The sequence below is a fragment of the Chlamydotis macqueenii genome, chromosome 1 (genome assembly GCF_036417535.1).
Source record: "Chlamydotis macqueenii isolate bChlMac1 chromosome 1, bChlMac1.mat, whole genome shotgun sequence".
NCBI classification, from domain to species: domain Eukaryota; kingdom Metazoa; phylum Chordata; class Aves; order Otidiformes; family Otididae; genus Chlamydotis; species Chlamydotis macqueenii.
Window position 1 is genome coordinate 141,612,534 of NC_141556.1, and position 17,756 is coordinate 141,630,289.

General features: G+C 40.2%; 1 protein-coding gene across 1 annotated transcript; it reads right to left on the bottom strand.

The window, feature by feature from the left end:
* Window positions 1-487: 487 nt before the first annotated feature.
* GYG2 (glycogenin 2) lies at window positions 488-15,813 on the bottom strand. The gene is made up of 9 exons (XM_086740526.1): window positions 15,792-15,813; window positions 9,909-10,050; window positions 7,678-7,852; window positions 6,868-7,030; window positions 6,176-6,302; window positions 5,134-5,356; window positions 3,861-4,001; window positions 2,014-2,124; window positions 488-649 (listed from the first exon to the last, which is right to left on the bottom strand). The coding sequence occupies exons 1-9, from the start codon at window positions 15,796-15,798 to the stop codon at window positions 488-490; spliced, it is 1,251 nt and encodes a 416-aa protein (XP_086596652.1). The 5' UTR covers window positions 15,799-15,813.
* Between the last annotated feature and the right edge of the window lie 1,943 nt (window positions 15,814-17,756).

A 17,756-nucleotide genomic window follows, 5' to 3' on the forward strand; every position in this document is an offset into this window, starting at 1 on the left:
TCTTCTCACTTTTTTCTCATATTGAAGCCTACACTATGGTTGCTCTTGAAAGTGTTAACTTGGTTTCAAGAACAAGGTTTTCATTTAAATAGTTTTATAGTGTCTTCTAAAGGTACTTTTGAAACTTGTGAAATAATCTCAACTTCCAATATGTTTCACACTCACAACTGTTTTTGCAGAATGCTACGGGGAGAAGCAAGGAAGAGTGATAAATATGAGAGTTCAAACTCAGAGAGTACCATTCATTATACTTCAGAAGGCACTATGGGAGAATAATGAAGATGAGACACATATAACAGTAAAGATGAGGCACATGTAACAGTTAAAAAACAAGAGTCTGTATCTGTTAATCTTCCCCCAAAATATATGAAGATCCGTATCTACCTCTAACTTTGGTGTCAAATAAACTATAAAGATAGCCAAGTATTCAAGGACTGCATTTATAGAAGAAACATAGATCGTGATGGCCATTACAGTACACTCCATCTTAAAGTAAAAATGTATCCAATTTCTTTTTGATATGTTCAAAAGCATCTTTCCCCATGTAGTCCATGCGCCCTTCCTCCCATTTTCTCCTTTCATCTTCTGGACTTGGTTCTTCTGGTTTGAAGTGAATAGACAGCTCTGAAACATAATGTGTGACCTCATTCTGTGGGAAGAAGCAGAACAGTGGGAAAATAGTCATTTGACTGTTCTCATTTTAGTGCTATGAAGTTAAACCTTAAGTGTCAAACTTCTGCTTCGTATAGTCACAGCCTCTAAGAGGCTTCAAGCAAACAATTCATCTGATGTTATAAACAAAATTGAAATAAACCAGAATGACCTTCCAGTGAAGCTTTCACAAATTCAGTATAAGAATATTTCAGAACAGAACTTAATGGGTAGGAATCAGTGGCTTAAACTACCTAAATGCCCTGGAAGATCCATTACATCTGCTGATTTGGGGCGGATAAGGCACAGGACTTGTGCAAGACCTGCACCTGCAGACCAGGTAAGGTACTTCAAACAGCCAACGTGACACTACATACCTAGGCAACTGCGTCCTTCCATCTCTATCCCCACCTGGGTCCCACTGCGTACATGACTTCAAACATTAATATACACACTGAAGAGCATGCTTGCTCCATATATATGCAAATATGCAACAATACTTGGTATTTAATTTTCAGGCTTTGTATACACATAACTTCAGTAATGCATGATGATTCCTTTCTTTACCATTGGCAAGACTTATCACCAGCTTTGGATGCCATTAACAAGAAGACAGGAATCATCATGTTTTTATAAACAAAAAATTTTAGCTAGGGCCCAAACACCCCTGGCTGCATAGGAGCTACAGCTTCACCTACAGTTTTGTTTCTCAGTCTTAAAAGTATTACACTGTGGTACTTCACAATCATACAAAAGGTCTCATTAGGAAAATGGCTGTGTTGTGTACCTTACAAGGTGCGAGTCCTTGACACCCTGTCACCTATATCAGCCCCAAGTCTGGCACTGCTGTCACACTGCCCACAGATAAATGCAGCACAAGCTCACAAAGGAAAGCCTAGTAGCTTAAGCTCCATACCTGGCTCACTCTACATTCATATTTTACTTGCTTGGAAACGTCACCTCAGCAGGTTAAAACAAAACAAAACAAAAAAAAAACAACAAAAAAAAAAAACCCCGAAACAAAAAAAAAACCCACCAAACCAAAAAAACCCCACTGAAACAAAAAGGAGCCAACTCTATCCACCCCACCAAAACAGAACCAAAAAAAACCTGAAGAGCTTTGCTTTTATTAGTATTGGAGAGCTAAAATTAACACCATGCTTTTGTTACTTGGGGGCTAGCACAGGAAAACAGACACGTGAAAACTAGAAAGGGATCATACCACAGTACCGGAAGCAGTTACGGAATTACATAGCTAAAAGATTAATTGCATCATAATTAGTTGAGATTTCCCAAAATTATGTTGGCAGCAGACATACATGCAATTACCAACAGATGTACAATACAGAAAGCTACATATACCAGATCTGAGGTTTCCTGAAACGCAGGATGAAATACAAGTTGTTCTGAAGGTCTGTCAGGCTCAGCGAGATGGACGTTAGAACCACTTTGTTCAACTTCACATACAGGTTGCTAAAATACAGCCACTGAGGTTTTATTAAGAGAAATTTTTGTCATAGTTTCCTTATCATCAGAATTCATACAATACAAATTGATTTCAGTCTTGGGGTAGGGGAAAGCAGTGGATGGGAGGAAAAGGAATAAAACATGTTATCACCAAGGACAAAATTCATCTCACCCAGCTTTAGCTACCAAAATGGCATTGAATTTAAGCTCCTACTATAATCAATCTAGGATAAGTACCTCCAGAGGACAGCTCATCTCATCCTAAAGTAGGTTCAAGTGTGGCTGTCATTCTTCAGTGACTACAGAAACAGCCTGGAAAGGTAGCTTACAGTAGATGCCTACCATTCATGAGGCCAAACTTCAGTAAGAAAAATCTCATTTTAGGACAATAGTTTGCTCTGTAAGTCATGAGCTTTTATATGTATAGAACGAGAGCAGAACAATGTATTCCAAAACAGAGGAAAAACAGATTGCTCAAAAAATACTGCCCAAAATATTTGCCTTTCCCAGATATTAAAACATAAATGAGTAGACAGACGCCATTGTGAAGTTTCTTCCCACTAAAACCAAAACAATCCCACAAGACTGCTGAAGCTAAGCAACAAGAAGTGGAATTATGGTGTTCCTAAGTAAGAAAAGAATCAGGCTATTTATTTCTAGTTAATATGATCTTCTGATAAACCAATCCTACTGTACTGTAATTAAGAAATAATTTTAAAAAAATGGAATAATACTACTTTAAGTGAACATTATTATTTTTTTTAACTCCACACAAACATCTTGAAAATGTGTCCCTATTTGGTTTGGGCTTTTCCAATGGAGTGAGATGCATGAGGCGCACAAGATAACACATCCTTTGCAAATAAATTATTCTTGTGTTATATAGCTGGAAAGTCTGCAATTTTCCTTCAGCCCTTCCACACTCAGGGTGGAAAAGAAAGGAAGGAAGGCTACAGTTTTACTTTATGGACTAACTATAGTCTAAAGGGATGAAACACTGAACATAATAAAAACTGACTTCATCTTACTAGAGAGTAGTCCACAACAATTTACAAGAGTAGATGACATCAGAATATTAATTCTATTTTCTCCCAATTGTGCCTCGCTGTAGAATGCTTTATCGTATAACACGTAATGTCTTACACCTGCCGAAAACTTGTGCTATTATGTCCAACTTAATTCCTGCATAAAATAAGAGGAGTCAGTGCAACAAAAACACCTAAATACAAACACATAAATACAAGAAGAGTGACAAAATGATTAGGACCCCTGCAGTGCTCATCAGTGGATTGTTTTAAGACACTTCTTGTGACCCAGATCACAGAAATTTGGGGAACAGTTTTCCAAGTCAATACTTTCAGGAAAAGCGACAGTAATTTCTACAGAGGAGTGATAGAAAGGATTCTAGTTTTAAATATATTAATCCACAAGAGTATTGATATCCAAAAGATTACTCTGGTAACATATTTTTTTTTTGTTCTACACTTTATTAAGTACCTAACAGCTTTCAATAAGCAATCTTCGTAAAATTCAATGAAAACTCTTTCAATCTCCAGTGACATCACACAGGCGTGACTAATGATTAAAGAAAATAAAATCTTTAGACTATTTCTGATGCTAGCAAGAAAATTAAATAGCTACAGCTAAACTGAAGAACATACAATCTCAGTATAATTTTAAAATCTCCTTTTAGTATACCATTTAACTTTTTTACTGCATATAGTAAAATACAACATACTTACAGCTTTGAGAGTGAGTTCCTCAGGTGAATGCGCTGTGGGATATACTTCATACGTCTGTTCTGGAAGCACAGGCATTTGCAGCGAATTGGCCACAAAAGGACTGACCTTTTTCAGAGTAATTTCAACTCCATTGAAAGTGTGCTAAGAAAAAAAAAATTAACATCTCACCACTGAAATACAATTTTGCAGGAAATTAGTATCTTATTTACAACAGTTTAAATTACTTACAGGGATTTTACCATTAAAGGAATACATTAATAAATGCAAAAAAAAGTTTGTGATCCCATATTCAGAGCATGTTGCAGTTTAGATGTTTGCAATCATGAGTATGCCAGCATCATCAGGAGGTAATTCCACCTTCATGTTAGCATAGCTGAAATATTTATTTACTGCACCATTTCTTAAAAATTAAAACATGTTAAAGCATGAGATCAAAAACTCATTCCTTTCTTTGCTTTCTAGTTTGTCATGAGGTTAACAAATCAAATTCCTCTCTGGGGCTTTGATGGTAATTGTCCAACTGATCTTATGGGACTATGCAATTAGTTCAATGATGGTAATAGTCTAATACTAAAAAAAAAGTGAAAGTGATCTAAGTTCTCATCTCTAGATAAAAAATTTAAAATCATACTTCTCCTAATCATTACTTTTTGCTGCTAGTCTCCAAAAAAATCATTTATTTATCAACAGATTTTTTAATTCTAGTCATGGAAATCATACCTTGCTGTACTTCCTTTGAAGGAAAAAATAAAAGCTCAGTAAATGCTTGATGATGTATTAGTACTGTATATAACATCCTAAATGTAATTAACACTGCCTTTACAAATCTGATTTATTTACTATGACCCTCATAAAACCAGTTATAATGCAGTTCTGAAAAGGTAAATTTTACTATAGTTCAAGGGTTATTTTGACAGTTTACATCAACTTAGCTTCCAAAAGTCAAACGTCTGCTTGTTTCAGAGCCAGATTATCACCTTCTCTAACTAATATGTATCATACTTTGTGTTTAATTTGCAGAATCCATACGCATATATTCCCATACAAACTCTTCATCAAATAAGAAGGCAGCTGGAGGTAAAATCTTTGGAAAGCCAGAAGTATTAAAAATCCTTCCTAAACTGCTAGTTTTGATGTTTCTGGAAGCAATCACTGCTACTACCAATCAACAGATATTATGTTTTTCCATGTAATTCCTTCCTCTAGCAAACACATAATTTTCAGAATTTTTGTTGTGATTCCAGCATATTCCTCCTAGCTCCTTATTAGTTACCTTGCATTCCTCAGATTCTGATTCTTCCATCTTTTGAAGTTTTTCTAACAAAGGCAATATACTGGCACTGTATATATTCCACCAGAGGGCAAGAAATGACAGCTGATGAAAAGATGCAGAGGTGGTGCCATCCTGCATAACTCTCTTTGTTTGAAGGTTGTATTTGTAGTTCCAGGGCTTTGTTGCTCCCAAGAAGTGAACAACTTTGGCGTCTCTACCAAAACTATAGAGATTAAACATACAGGTCTATACATTAAATATTTTTTTAGCCCATATAAACTGCTAAAGAAACATGCTTACTCTCACTAGTGAACTAATTTTGACATTTGACAACAGCAACACATTCAATATGAGTATCTATATTAATATTTTTTCTATCTCATTAGATACTTTAAGGTATCTTGTTTAGCATACAGAAAACAAAAGGCTGCATTGCCATTTGCTTCCAGCTGCTGATTTTAGTAGCAAAAGTTCATGAAGGAAACTGACAGGCTCATGCACTACCTTTTCCAGTCCTCCTGCATGCTCTTTTCACAAACAAATAAAAACCACTTAAAACACTGAATCAACCAAATTGGTTATTACTGATGCCATATTAAAAATTACTAATAATTACATTGTCCTAATTTCACCTTCCAGTAAGAATGTTTTGTGCAACTGGAACAGTAATTTATAACACCCTAAATCCAGCTTGCCTTCTGACAGAAAAGTTTCTCTGCTAACAGCATTGTCCAAAGTCATATAATTACTAGCACAAATTTTGTGCCATGGAAGAACCTAAGAAATGGTTTAAAAATTAAAAACAACAACAACTGTTTTCCAACATATTGGACAGTGCAGATAACTCTGGGATTCACTCTGTGTCAAAGTGCAAGAGATTCATACTGTAGTTAAGCTTCTACTGCATGATTTTTACATAACACCGCTTGTGACTACTGTAATTTATAATCAACACAATATGCCATTATTATTATCTCTTATAATAGGATGTTTGTTAACAAACTACAGAGGTTTGCAGTCAGTCAGAAGCGTTACTACTTACTGATTGAAAGCAGGAACATAGGTGTATACAGCACTGCTGCTTAAGTTATAGAGGAAAGGTAAGTGTTTGCCAATATCTGCTGTTGCCCAGTTGCTGAAGAAGCTATTCAACAAGCCTTGATCACCCCCTAAAGAATATATAAAATAATATTAGCATACTTATGTGTACACTCAAATTTATGTCAAAATTTCACATCCAAGGATGGGAGTGAGACTGGTGTATTCACAGGACTGAAACTTGGACTTGACAAAATGGTAATGTGAGCAGGCAGAAGCAAATAACACCTGAACCACTCCGGGGCAAGTTCAGGGTAAATGGAGTCCTACTGTAACATATGAGGAAAGGAGTAGGAAAGGGGTTTGGTCTCCCTCAGAGCAGAAGACTGAAGATCAGCTGTATTTCCCTCTCCTAAACCAGACAGCAAAATTAAAACTTACTGAGCAAGACTCAGACACAATGTCCCTTCACTGCCCTTTTCTGGGAGGCACAGCCAAAAATAAGTCAATAGGTCTTAACTATAGTGTAAGAGGCAAAGGTCTGCACCTTCAATTTTTGTGAGGGCACAACTACGTAAAGCCCAGACAACTCCTGCCTTCCTCCATTCTGCCAGACAGCATGGAAGCTATGGACAAACAGCTTACTGAGAAGGAATTGAATGTCTTGCACTTCATCCCTTACGCCTCGCCCCTTACCATCAAAGCTGCCATGTTCGGCAGCAAACCGGAGCAGTAGGTTGTAAGTTTTCAAAGAAGGTCGGAACACAAATACACCACTATTAAAGCAGTCAGGCCAGCCAGAATCAGGAGCTGCTGAAAACTCTTCTCGATCAAACAATTCATCAACATTGCAAAGCACCTTAGAGAAAGCAGGAAAAAAAGAAAAATTGTTAGAGCAAATGTTTTTCTGGAACAAGAACAGCTAAATCAGTACTAATGGAGTAAATTGCTAGTTGGGCCAAGCATATGGCTTGCAGAGCATGAAAGAAGTGGCAATGAAATTATGCTAGGGGTAAGAACCTCTATTTTTAATATAAATAAGATAACATTAATTGTGGTTCTCCATGATTTCTCTGATAAAAGCACGAATCCTGTGAAATTACTTCATGAGCCTCAGAGACCCTGCAGAAGGTCCCTTTAGATATTATAACACACCATACTTCCATGTTAAAACTGTCCTGCCTTCCTGACCAGAATAAGTCCAAATGAAGGGATATGACAGAGATCTATTTTAAACATGTCAGAAGCCCATTTGCATAGAGCATGTTTGTGACCTTTCGAGGACAGTCCTGAGGCTACTCTCAAAATAGGAGTTACTTCTATGCAGCCAGCAAAACTGTGAGCATTGCCAAAACATGCCAGCTGGAGCTCCTGCGACCTTGTGACCACCAAGCAGCAAAATCTGGTCACTTCATAGGCCAGTAGGCTGCCTAATGAGGAAGCATCCCACACCCAGAGTAGCTCTAAGACAGATGCAAATGTTTCCACGGTTCTCACTCTACTCACCAATGTGTCTGCATCCATGAAGACACATTTGCTATAATGAGTAAGAGTCCAACAGTGAAGCTTAGTGAAGGTTACACCCAGTTCTGGCCTCTGCATCAGAGCCAAATGGACTGAGTCAGCACTGTCAAGCGTATCCACCTCGATTACTTCGTCAAACACGCTGCGGAGAACAGACCTCCCAGAGCAAGCAGTGGAGAGAAAGAAGGGAATTTAGAGACGTTCATCAGAGTTCACTTCTGGCATGAAAACAGTGACACATTTTTTATTACAACATTTTTTAATGACCATAACAAAGGCTAGATTGATTTATTAGAATGAGAAGTCAAAAGTGAAATGTTCTTGTAAACAGTCTACTGAAGTGGCCGCTATCAATCAGGCCATAAACCACTGCCTCTTCCACTATGGGGCCAGCACATCTCAAAAGCGACAGGTGATGTCTGGCGGAGAAACCGATCCTTATTTTAGTTACTTAATCATAGAATAGTTTGGGTTGGAAGGGAACTTTAAAGGTCATCTAGTTCAAACCCCCTGTAAGGAGCAGGGACATCTTCAACTAGGTAGTGGCAATAGTTTAGCTAAAAACATACACAGGCAAGCTTATTAAACAGGTTATTCCTGCCAAGATGTGCTATTTTGCTATGGTTAAATTTACACATAAAAATCACTGCAAGGCACACAACCCAGAAGTAGATAGCTGGTGAGCTGCTCTGAGTTGTGTATTCAGTTGCAGGTGTCGCTATGCAAATGAACCAAGAATATATGCTTTTATGCACTGCCACCTATAGAAACACCAACAGAAATAAAAGCAGCTTACATTCTGCACAATTCTCTCTGAAAAACACCATCATATTGTGTTCCGTGTGCATTGCGCAGGATGCAGCATGCACTGTTAGCACAGTTACTTGCACCTACTGTGCCCAAGTAAATGCAGCTTCAAAACTGCACCTTTTAAAACAGGCAACATAGACTTGCTCACTACTACAAGTTGTCTCAAATGAGACTTAGGAAGACATATTTTTGCTATGCATGTCTTCCATGAGAATTTTATAGGTGATAACAAAGTCAGTCATTTAGCTTCAGGACACAAGACGAAAGTCTTTTAAACACAGCTTACTTGTTTACATTACACTATTAACTACAAAGTCCTGGATGTCATACAAACACAACAAAGAAGAGCTTGTGCTGATTAGCTAGATTTCAGAGTAATTAGCTTTTGCTTGACTGATCTTCAAGGGTCAGGAGTTAACTGGGAAAGAATCAAGAGTAGGTACAGCTCTTTTCGAACAATATTTCAGTGGTGTACTTTTTTAAAAATCCTCCCCTTGATTAAAAAAAATACTAGAAAGGTTTTTCCCCTCACTGAATGGAGGTGAAAAAACTGATTGACTTCATAAACACCCAGGTAACAAAAATATACAGCATTTCCTCAGGAAGGTTGCAGTGCGCTGACAAAATCAATTTTTTAAAAGCCTGTTAAAACAGATTTATGTACATCTAATTACAGAAAAAAAAATGGGAAAATATATTTCTTGAGCCAGATGCATTGCAAATACTGTCACATGGCATATAGAAAAAAAAGGAGCTTGCACACTTCCTAAGCCATAGGAGAAGAGTTTAAGTACTTATGGCATGTCGTGTTCCTTTTAATAAGCAACATAGTCATCCAAATAACAGGGCTTGTGTTCAACAGATCTAATGAGATTTCTGTACATGCAACTCTGTAGTGCCTGTAAAATCACAACTCAAATTGGAAAGCGATTAAAAAAAAAAAAAAAAAAAAGAGGAATAAATTAATTTCTCATCATGACAGCCATGCACCAATATTTTAGGAAGATCAGTCATCTGAAACTGAGCCTCTAAGGTTTTTGGAGAGTTCTGATGTGACATATCTTGCTTTTTCTAAGAAGAGAAACACTTGGGGAAAAAAAGAGTACTGCCTTTATTTTGGCTCAAAAGCAAGACAGCAAAACCTTAGTTCACAAACTTTCAGCTTATGTTCCAAATTACGGGCTTACAACGACTTCCAGCCACAAGCTGTACTTCTGCCAGTGAATTCTTATTAGGCTTACAATCTTATCACAGATATTATTTGGGACTTCTCTCAGAAATCGCTAGCCAAGGGGCAACTTCTAGACGTAATGCTGTAAAATCCACAGGAAGCCTATTAAAATCTTTCATGCTGTGGCTTATTCTTCCACAATATCAACCTCCAAAAATACATGAATCCTTACCTCATCCCGTTGGAAACCTCTGGTGTAATTAGTACTGCCAATTTTCTAGATGTCCTATGGTTCCTCAATGACTGTCCAAGAACCAGAGCACCTTGACAGTACACATCATCGGTAGCAAGGGTCACAAAGGCTTGATCCGTTACTGTGAGCAAATATTCAGAAGAGTCACTTTACAGCTTTAACATAAGCTCTTTTGGCAAGTTCCTACAATCTCCCTCCTCCAGCTAACCAACAGGCTACGGCTTATAACAACCTGCAGTTCCTGTGATAAGCTCTTGTCTTTCCCAAACTCCCCCAGAAGACACAACTGAATAGAAAATCCAGTGAAAGTGACTGCAGAATGTATGTTTCTGAATCTTGTGGGGTTTTTTTTTTGTTTGCCTGATTTACATAATAACAGGTATGAAGTTTTTAGACCAGCTTTGAACAAATAATTCCCTAAGTCTTATTACTTAAACATAATGTCAATCAAAAAAGTCGATCTGTAAGTATTTGATTTTACATTTAACTAACATAGTATAATCCAACTGATAAGGAAAATGTTCTTGTTTCTACAGTGCCAAAAGCTAAGGAAAAAAACATGCTAGCCAGAAACATCCTTCTTTCCTCAACTTCAATGAATCAACACAATAGGCATTATTCTTTGTTCTGTCCTCTTTGTACTGGGGTAACTGTTGCTGGCTGAATGAATGCAGAGGAATTGCTACTGAGATTGGTACATCTCCCAGAAGCCAAGTATCCCTACCTCAATTAACTCCAAGAAAATCAGGAGTGTTCCTCATTGTCAAGAAACATGTGGGAAAAAAGTTACAATAAAAAAGAAAGCAAGCTACGCTCCTGCACAATAGCAGATATAGCATATTTTGTAGAGATACCAGGCCTATGGCAGTATCACCAGGGGTTGGTTCTTCAGCTCTGCCCTCTGACAGAACCACCATTATTGGGGTTCCTCTGGGGAGGGTCAGAACCTACAATTCAGCAAGGTGAGCAGAAGGAACAGAAGGAAGACCTCAGCTTTCTAGGCTGCAAAATTAACCAGAACAAGATGAGCAGGTCACGCAGATGAGGGGAATTCCACTGAGCTCTACAGAGCTTCAATAAATACTTGTGTTGAACTACTTGTTTAAAACCATCCTCATCTTAAGGGACAAGTAATTATGTTAAATAAATTAAAGCAACCAAACACTAACAACAACAAAAACATCCTGACATACAGTTTCCAGGCTCTGAGAGAGACGCAAGGAAAGAATCTCACAGGACGAGTTGCAGAGAACTCAACAAATGACCTCATGGCTGCCTCAGCCAGAGGCTGCCAAAATGAATGAGTTCAAACCTCTAACCTACCATCAAGATAGGCAATGAAGTATGGTTGGTGCCAGTGACAAGCTGTCAGGTACTAAATATTTTCATTTTTCTTGTCCTCCAAATCCAGAGCAAAGCACATACCCACTGGGTGTGCTATCTTCTTCCTCCCTTTTTGCCCTGCCTCCCACTCATCTCCCACCAGACCTGAATTCGAATCAATGTCTGTGGGCCTTGCAGGAGATCCCTGCACCTCAGGAGAATCCCAGTAGCATTAAGCTTGGGGAAAAAACTTGAATCATGCATCCAAACTTAAAATAGTTTGCAGGTCCCTCAGGTCAGCAAAGTCCAATAACATTTTAAATTACAATTTCCAGAAAAGGCAAATGAAAAAAAGAAGTTTTGAAATCTCCCATTATCGAAACAGCTCGAGCAAGTTCCAGAAAACAATGTATCGGGGGTAGCTTACATGGAGTGATTTAAAAGGAGAGTTTTGCACTAAACTGCTCATACTGCAATTTTTCCAAAAGGTTAAACAAATAAATACAAGCATACATAAAAAACAAAACAAAAAAAAAACACTGAAGGCTACTTCAGCAATGAAATTATTCTTGAAAAACACACAGAGTCAGCAAAGAAAAGCACTTTTGTGTTAGGCAACAGGCATCTTCAGCCAAGTAAAGGTAATAAAACAACTACTGAGAGGAACGTGGGAGGTAGATTAATACAAAAAGCAAACTGTGAAACAAGTGGGAGTTTAAATCTTGAAATACTGTCTTAAATAACAACCACAAAACTGAACACATAATCTTCTTATTGCTTCTGCAAATTCTTTTAGCAACAGAAGTTGAATCTTTATATAAGTAATACATCTAAAAATACACAAGCTACTCGTCAAACAGTTCAGCAAGTTGGTATGGCAAATTGCCACATCCTACATACACCTTCCTGCCCTGTACCACTCAGGCTAAAGTTGTGGTCAGAACCACAAGGAAGGAAACAGACAAACAAATGCAGCTTCTGAGAAACTCTTGCTAATACCTCACACTGAAAAGAAACCACTTGTCTATTTTGAGAATCAGATGTGGGATGCATATTACGGCCTTCTTAAAAGAGTGAATCATTACAGAGATAAATAAATAAATAAATAAATATTGACTGAAACCATGCAACATTAAAATATTTCTGCTACAAAGACAGAAGCGTATCCTAGCTATTTTTAAATCATACAGGGGCATCACTAACCCATTAAGGATCCATAGAGGGTTTAAAATCAAAAGGTTTTATCATTACTTGTCCTTTCATCTAATCCCTGTTTTTCAAGGAAAAAGTGTTACTTGACTTGCCTCATTTATGATGTTCTTTGGAACTCTGTCCCTATAAATAAATGTTTTATTTTTTATAACTGAAAGTTAAGGATCAGATTTTCATATAAACTTGTGAAAGTAAACAGTTTACCTGAAAATTCCCATTTAGTTGAAATCAAGGACAATGCTGCATTAAATCTAACTTACACAGGGCTTCACTCACTGACTTTAAGCTGCAAAAGAAGATTTGATCTTTTAAGTTTGAAAGCCAAAGGTGTAGGTATTTAAAATTCATTGCAATTGGATTTTTTTTAAGCATCAAGTGCAGCTTTATGCATAACTTTCAATTCTTTGTGCTGAATGACCATAGGATTTTTCATGGAAAACACCTAGTGTGAACACTATTAAGTTTTTAAGCAAATTGTTTTCAAGCTGTGGAACCCTATGGCTAGTATCATTGACTCTCAGTGAATTATGAGACAAGTAACTCTATGACTAGAATCATATCAAAGCCACGTCGTATGAATTTATAAACTTACTCATTTCCCTTGTGTGGACAGCACACGAAGATGCAAATTTAGAAATCATTCTCATCAGCAGTGGGTCCTCAGCTTTAATACCTAACAGTAGTTTCTCGGAACAAACCAACGATTTTCAAGCTAATAACTCTGGTAAGTTATTTTAGAGCCTGCTCTGCAGCTACAGAGAGCAACACAGAAAAGACAGCAAAAGTAATGTGAATCGCTACCGTCAGAGTGATTTTATGTGAAACTCGTTACAATCTTTTAGCCAAGATTACCAACTTCTTATGCTACTTACTCATAGCTGTAGTACCCCTGATGACACCACCGGAGGAAAAATTCTTCAACAGGCCTGAAAACCAATTCTAGGGCAGCTAAAAGCCTTACTTGGAATCCACACTAGCAAGCAGACAGGGTGGTGTCTCACTTTGATGTTCAAAGTGAAGAAAAAAAAAGAAAAAAAAAAGAAGAGAGGGAATGAACAAACACCAGGTACCCACTGAAAGACTCATAATAACAAGCCCTGAATGAACCACATGCACCTGACAGCTTCAAGACAAGTTTAAGTAGGGTGGTGGGGTTTTTTTTCCATAATCCACTAGACATAGCTTTTTAAACATATTTTGGTCTTTCTTCTGATAGAGAAAGGTTAGATGTGCTTTAGCTGTGGCTCCTAGAGTAACCACTCAAATTTGCCAAGTTACTCACTCCAAAATTGCAATAGGAGACCAGAGACTCATATGCCACAACTTTCCTACAAGTATTTTCTAAATAACACACTGCCATCTTAGGCGTAAAAATAAAAGTAGATAAACTAATAGCTAAAAGCCTCCAACAGGCTGGATAGGTCCCCACTGTGTACTGCCGTTCATATTAACCAACACGGTACCATTGCTTTCGTAAATTCCTCTCTGGCACCATCTGTTGCTCTTTTGTCACCTCTCCTCTTTTACTTCAGACACAATCTGCAGGATGGGCAGGCTGCAGTCTGGACCTGTACCCGCTGAGCCCAAAGCACCCGTCTGAAATCCCAAGCAACAGTGACATAACACAGCCCCCACTCACATCACATTTCCCAAAAACAATTTTGTTACTCCCCCTCCCACACATAGGTCCCTGTGCATCTTCCCCCAGAAGCATGTCTCAGTGAAGATGTGTTAGACCACTGCAAAGATAGATAGAGCTACAGGTCTTCTCACTTCTCTGACTTAGCACGACCATATCAGAAGCACTTGGAACAGAAAGCTCTGCTCCAGCTGACACCCGCAACCTTAAAAGCAGCCAAGAACTATCTTGTTATAAGTAGGTAAAATGAATAATGAATAATGATGTCAGAAAACAATAACTTACATCAGGCCACCATCAGAAATTATTATGCAAGTTTTCAGAAAAAAAAAAAAAAAAAAAGAACCAATTCCTGTCATAGTAAATAAATGACAGCTGTCAATTTTTATTCCCATGCTTCCTAAGTCTGGGTCCAACAGTAGAAACATTTACACTGCTGATGAAGATGACAAAGCCAACATCTTTACATAGACCTTTTTATAACAAATGTGAATTGACATTTGATGGCATGTAATATTTCTCTTGGTGTAATGAAGTTCTGCCTGATCCAAAACCAAATTCTCTCCTATCCTTTGTTAAAACAATTCTGAATTTTAGTAGACAGGATTTCAACTGTAAGCTTGGAAGGCTACAGAAAGAGGACTTGTTTCTCATTTTGTATAGCTTTTACTATGTATCTCTCAGTTAAGAACAGTTACATTCTGCTTCAAGACCCTGCAATTTGTTATTCAACAGACAGTACTTGATCTTTAGGAAACATCAAACGCAACTGTATTATAACATGCAAATAAGCGTAACACATAGCACCCAGAACTAGTTCCAAAACAGAAACATACCAGTTTGAAAAAAAATTAGTGATAATTGCTTAAGCCATTCAAAGACAGCACAGAGGACTTGCTATGTTAAGCTAAACGTTTCCAGTCTTTCCAAAAAAAAAAAAAAAAAAAAAAAAAAGAATCAACCCAAGCAAAACCACGATCCTCTAATCCTTTAATTTGCAGGCTCCCTTTCTGCATCTTCCTCTGTCTCTGAGGTGCCACAGACATTAACGCAAACTCGGGATACAGCAGGCCAAATACCCGAGGAAGGTACATCTGCGGCACCCTTCAAATGGTTCAGTGAACCCAGCGTCAGGGGTCTACCGCCCAAATTTCTCCCTCAGTTGTGGGAGCACGTTCGAGAAACGGAACAGCACCCGCACTCACCCCAAGTGGTTAGCCCAAAATCAGTCCCTCATAGCTTTAAGGATAACCTAATAAAACCAATACCGCTGCTACGTAAGAAAGGACGTGAGAAGGGTTTCTCTGAATTGGCCTCAGACGAAGGGAGCCCACCGCAGCCCCTCACCCTGCAGATCCCAGGGAAAGGCACGGAGGCCTGGGTAGGCCAACCTGTGCCTACAAGCAGAGCGCATCAACGCGTTTAGCTCTTTCATCCCACCGGCCAGATGGTTTAAACCCTAATCTGAGACTGCTAATTCCCCTCCAGTGCTCTGCTGATAACTAAACAGCGGAAACCCCTACCCGCGTCGGGGTGGCGTGGAGGGAAAAGGCCCTGGGGTAGGCGGGGGGCGAGAAACTGGCCTGCGCTGTCCCCGAGAGGCCGCTGCACACAAGGGAAGCGAGGCCCTGCGAAACGCGACGGCAGCCCCTCGGGCAGAGCCCGGCGGCCGGAGCCGCGGTACTCACCGGGCATCCTGCGGCAGGCGGGGGCCGGCCGGGCTGGGGCACGGCCCACGGACCAGGCCCACGGCGCCCACCTCTGCCGCCGCCGCCGCCGCCTCGCCTGCTCGCGGCGGGGCCGGTAAGTCTCGAAATGGGATTAGCCTCTTTCCTGCTGAAGACAGTCGTAGGTGAATTATACTCGCAAGGACTCCTGCGCAGCGGCAGAGTAAACGGCATTAGCGCCAGAGACCATTTGGGAGGGTTGGCACCACCCACCCCGCCCGCCGTTCCCTGCGCCGGCTTCACTGCGAGGGGGCCATCCTCCTCTCGCCCCCTTGCCCCGCCGTGCGCCCCCGCAGCGTCCCGCCCCCGAGGCAGGGCAGAGCCCGGAGCTCGGCCCCGACAGCCGCTGTCGTCTGACACAGGCCCCACACCCTGCCCGCCGCCCCGCACCCGGCGACCCCCCCCCACCCGCGGCGGCGACGGCAGCGGCACCGCAGCGCCTCCTGGCGGCGCAGCGCGCCCGCCCCATTGGCAGCCGCGGCGCCTCCGCCGAGCCTTCCCGTCGTGGCGGGGGTGAGGGGCGTCGCCTGCCCTCATCTCCTCTCTTCTTCCCTCCCGTCCCGTGCGTGCTGCTCTCGGGGGCTGTGGGTTTCAGCAGGAGCTCCAGAGAGCTTCTCTCAGGCGCCTTCCCCTCGGGCCACCCACCCGCCCGGCAGGCTGCCTGCGCCCTGCCCGGGGACGCTGGGGAAGGAGAGAGACCCCGTCACCTCCACCTCCCAAACGCCTTTGACGGTGAAGATTGTAGGGTGTGGAAAAAAAGATCTTAGAGCAGGAGTATGACGACGCCGATCTGAGTAACCCAGATCCACGGGGTTCACCACCAGGTAAGGAAATCTACCCCCAGCTTCTCCGGAGCCACCATAACCCCTGCGGATACACACAGTCTGAGAGCTTGTCACCCAGACCCATAAATAAATGCTTTCAGAAAGCTTGTGCTGTTCAGAGTGCTATCTATATTTTCAGAAACACCTATTTAAGTGCACATATATTCGCATAGCATGTTTTTGCCAGTAACTCAGGTAACCGTCCTGTAATTCCGCCGCACAATGTCTCTGCAAGGTGGTTTTAGGCTGACGTGGTTCAGCCGAGGCATTTGTGCATCGAACTGTCCTGTGAACGTCGGCAACTGCTTAGCAGAGGACAACAGTTTGAGAGAGTGTGCCACCGGAGAAAATGCACACACCACTCGACTGTTTAAACCTTTATTTCCAACAGTTTGCAGATGTTGCCACTCTGAGCTGCAGCATTTGTTCTCTCACACACTGGGAGCATCCTAAGGGAAGAGGATGTCATTTTTCCAGAGGTGGCAGACATGTTTAAGGAAGGAAGGACATAAATGCATAGGAAATCAAGTTTTACTTACCCCACCAAAACAAAATTCTCAGGAAATGCATTCATCATCTGCTTATATAGATGGGTCAACTAAACAATATGCTTATGAGTAGCAAGATCACTGTTGTAGGTAATTTTACTGGCAGATCTATTTCAGTTGTGGGACTTTATAATCAACAAAAGTAACAAAAGTAAATAAAAGCGATGTCTATATCTGGATGATTTTCTGTTTCATTTGTGTGCCAGCAACTTTTTTACAGTATAGAATAGATTTGAGATGTCACAGCCAATAATACAAGCCAAAGTTCTGATGGTCTAACAGCCAGTTTGTATTCCTTCCACCTCCCTCAGATTTAAATACGTTAGAGCTTCCCTACATAAACCTCCAATTATCTGAACAATTATACTAATTAAAAGGGAAATTAACACTGAAAAGTGTGCCCACACACTGGTGTGTGGGTTATATGTTGATGTCATTAGACCAAAGAGCTTCCGAAGGTTCAACATTTGGGGTTGAGGGGGACTGGGCAGGGTTTACCAATTTAAGTTCATGGTTTTTCCTTAAATACTTCATAACAAAATCTAGGTTTTGGC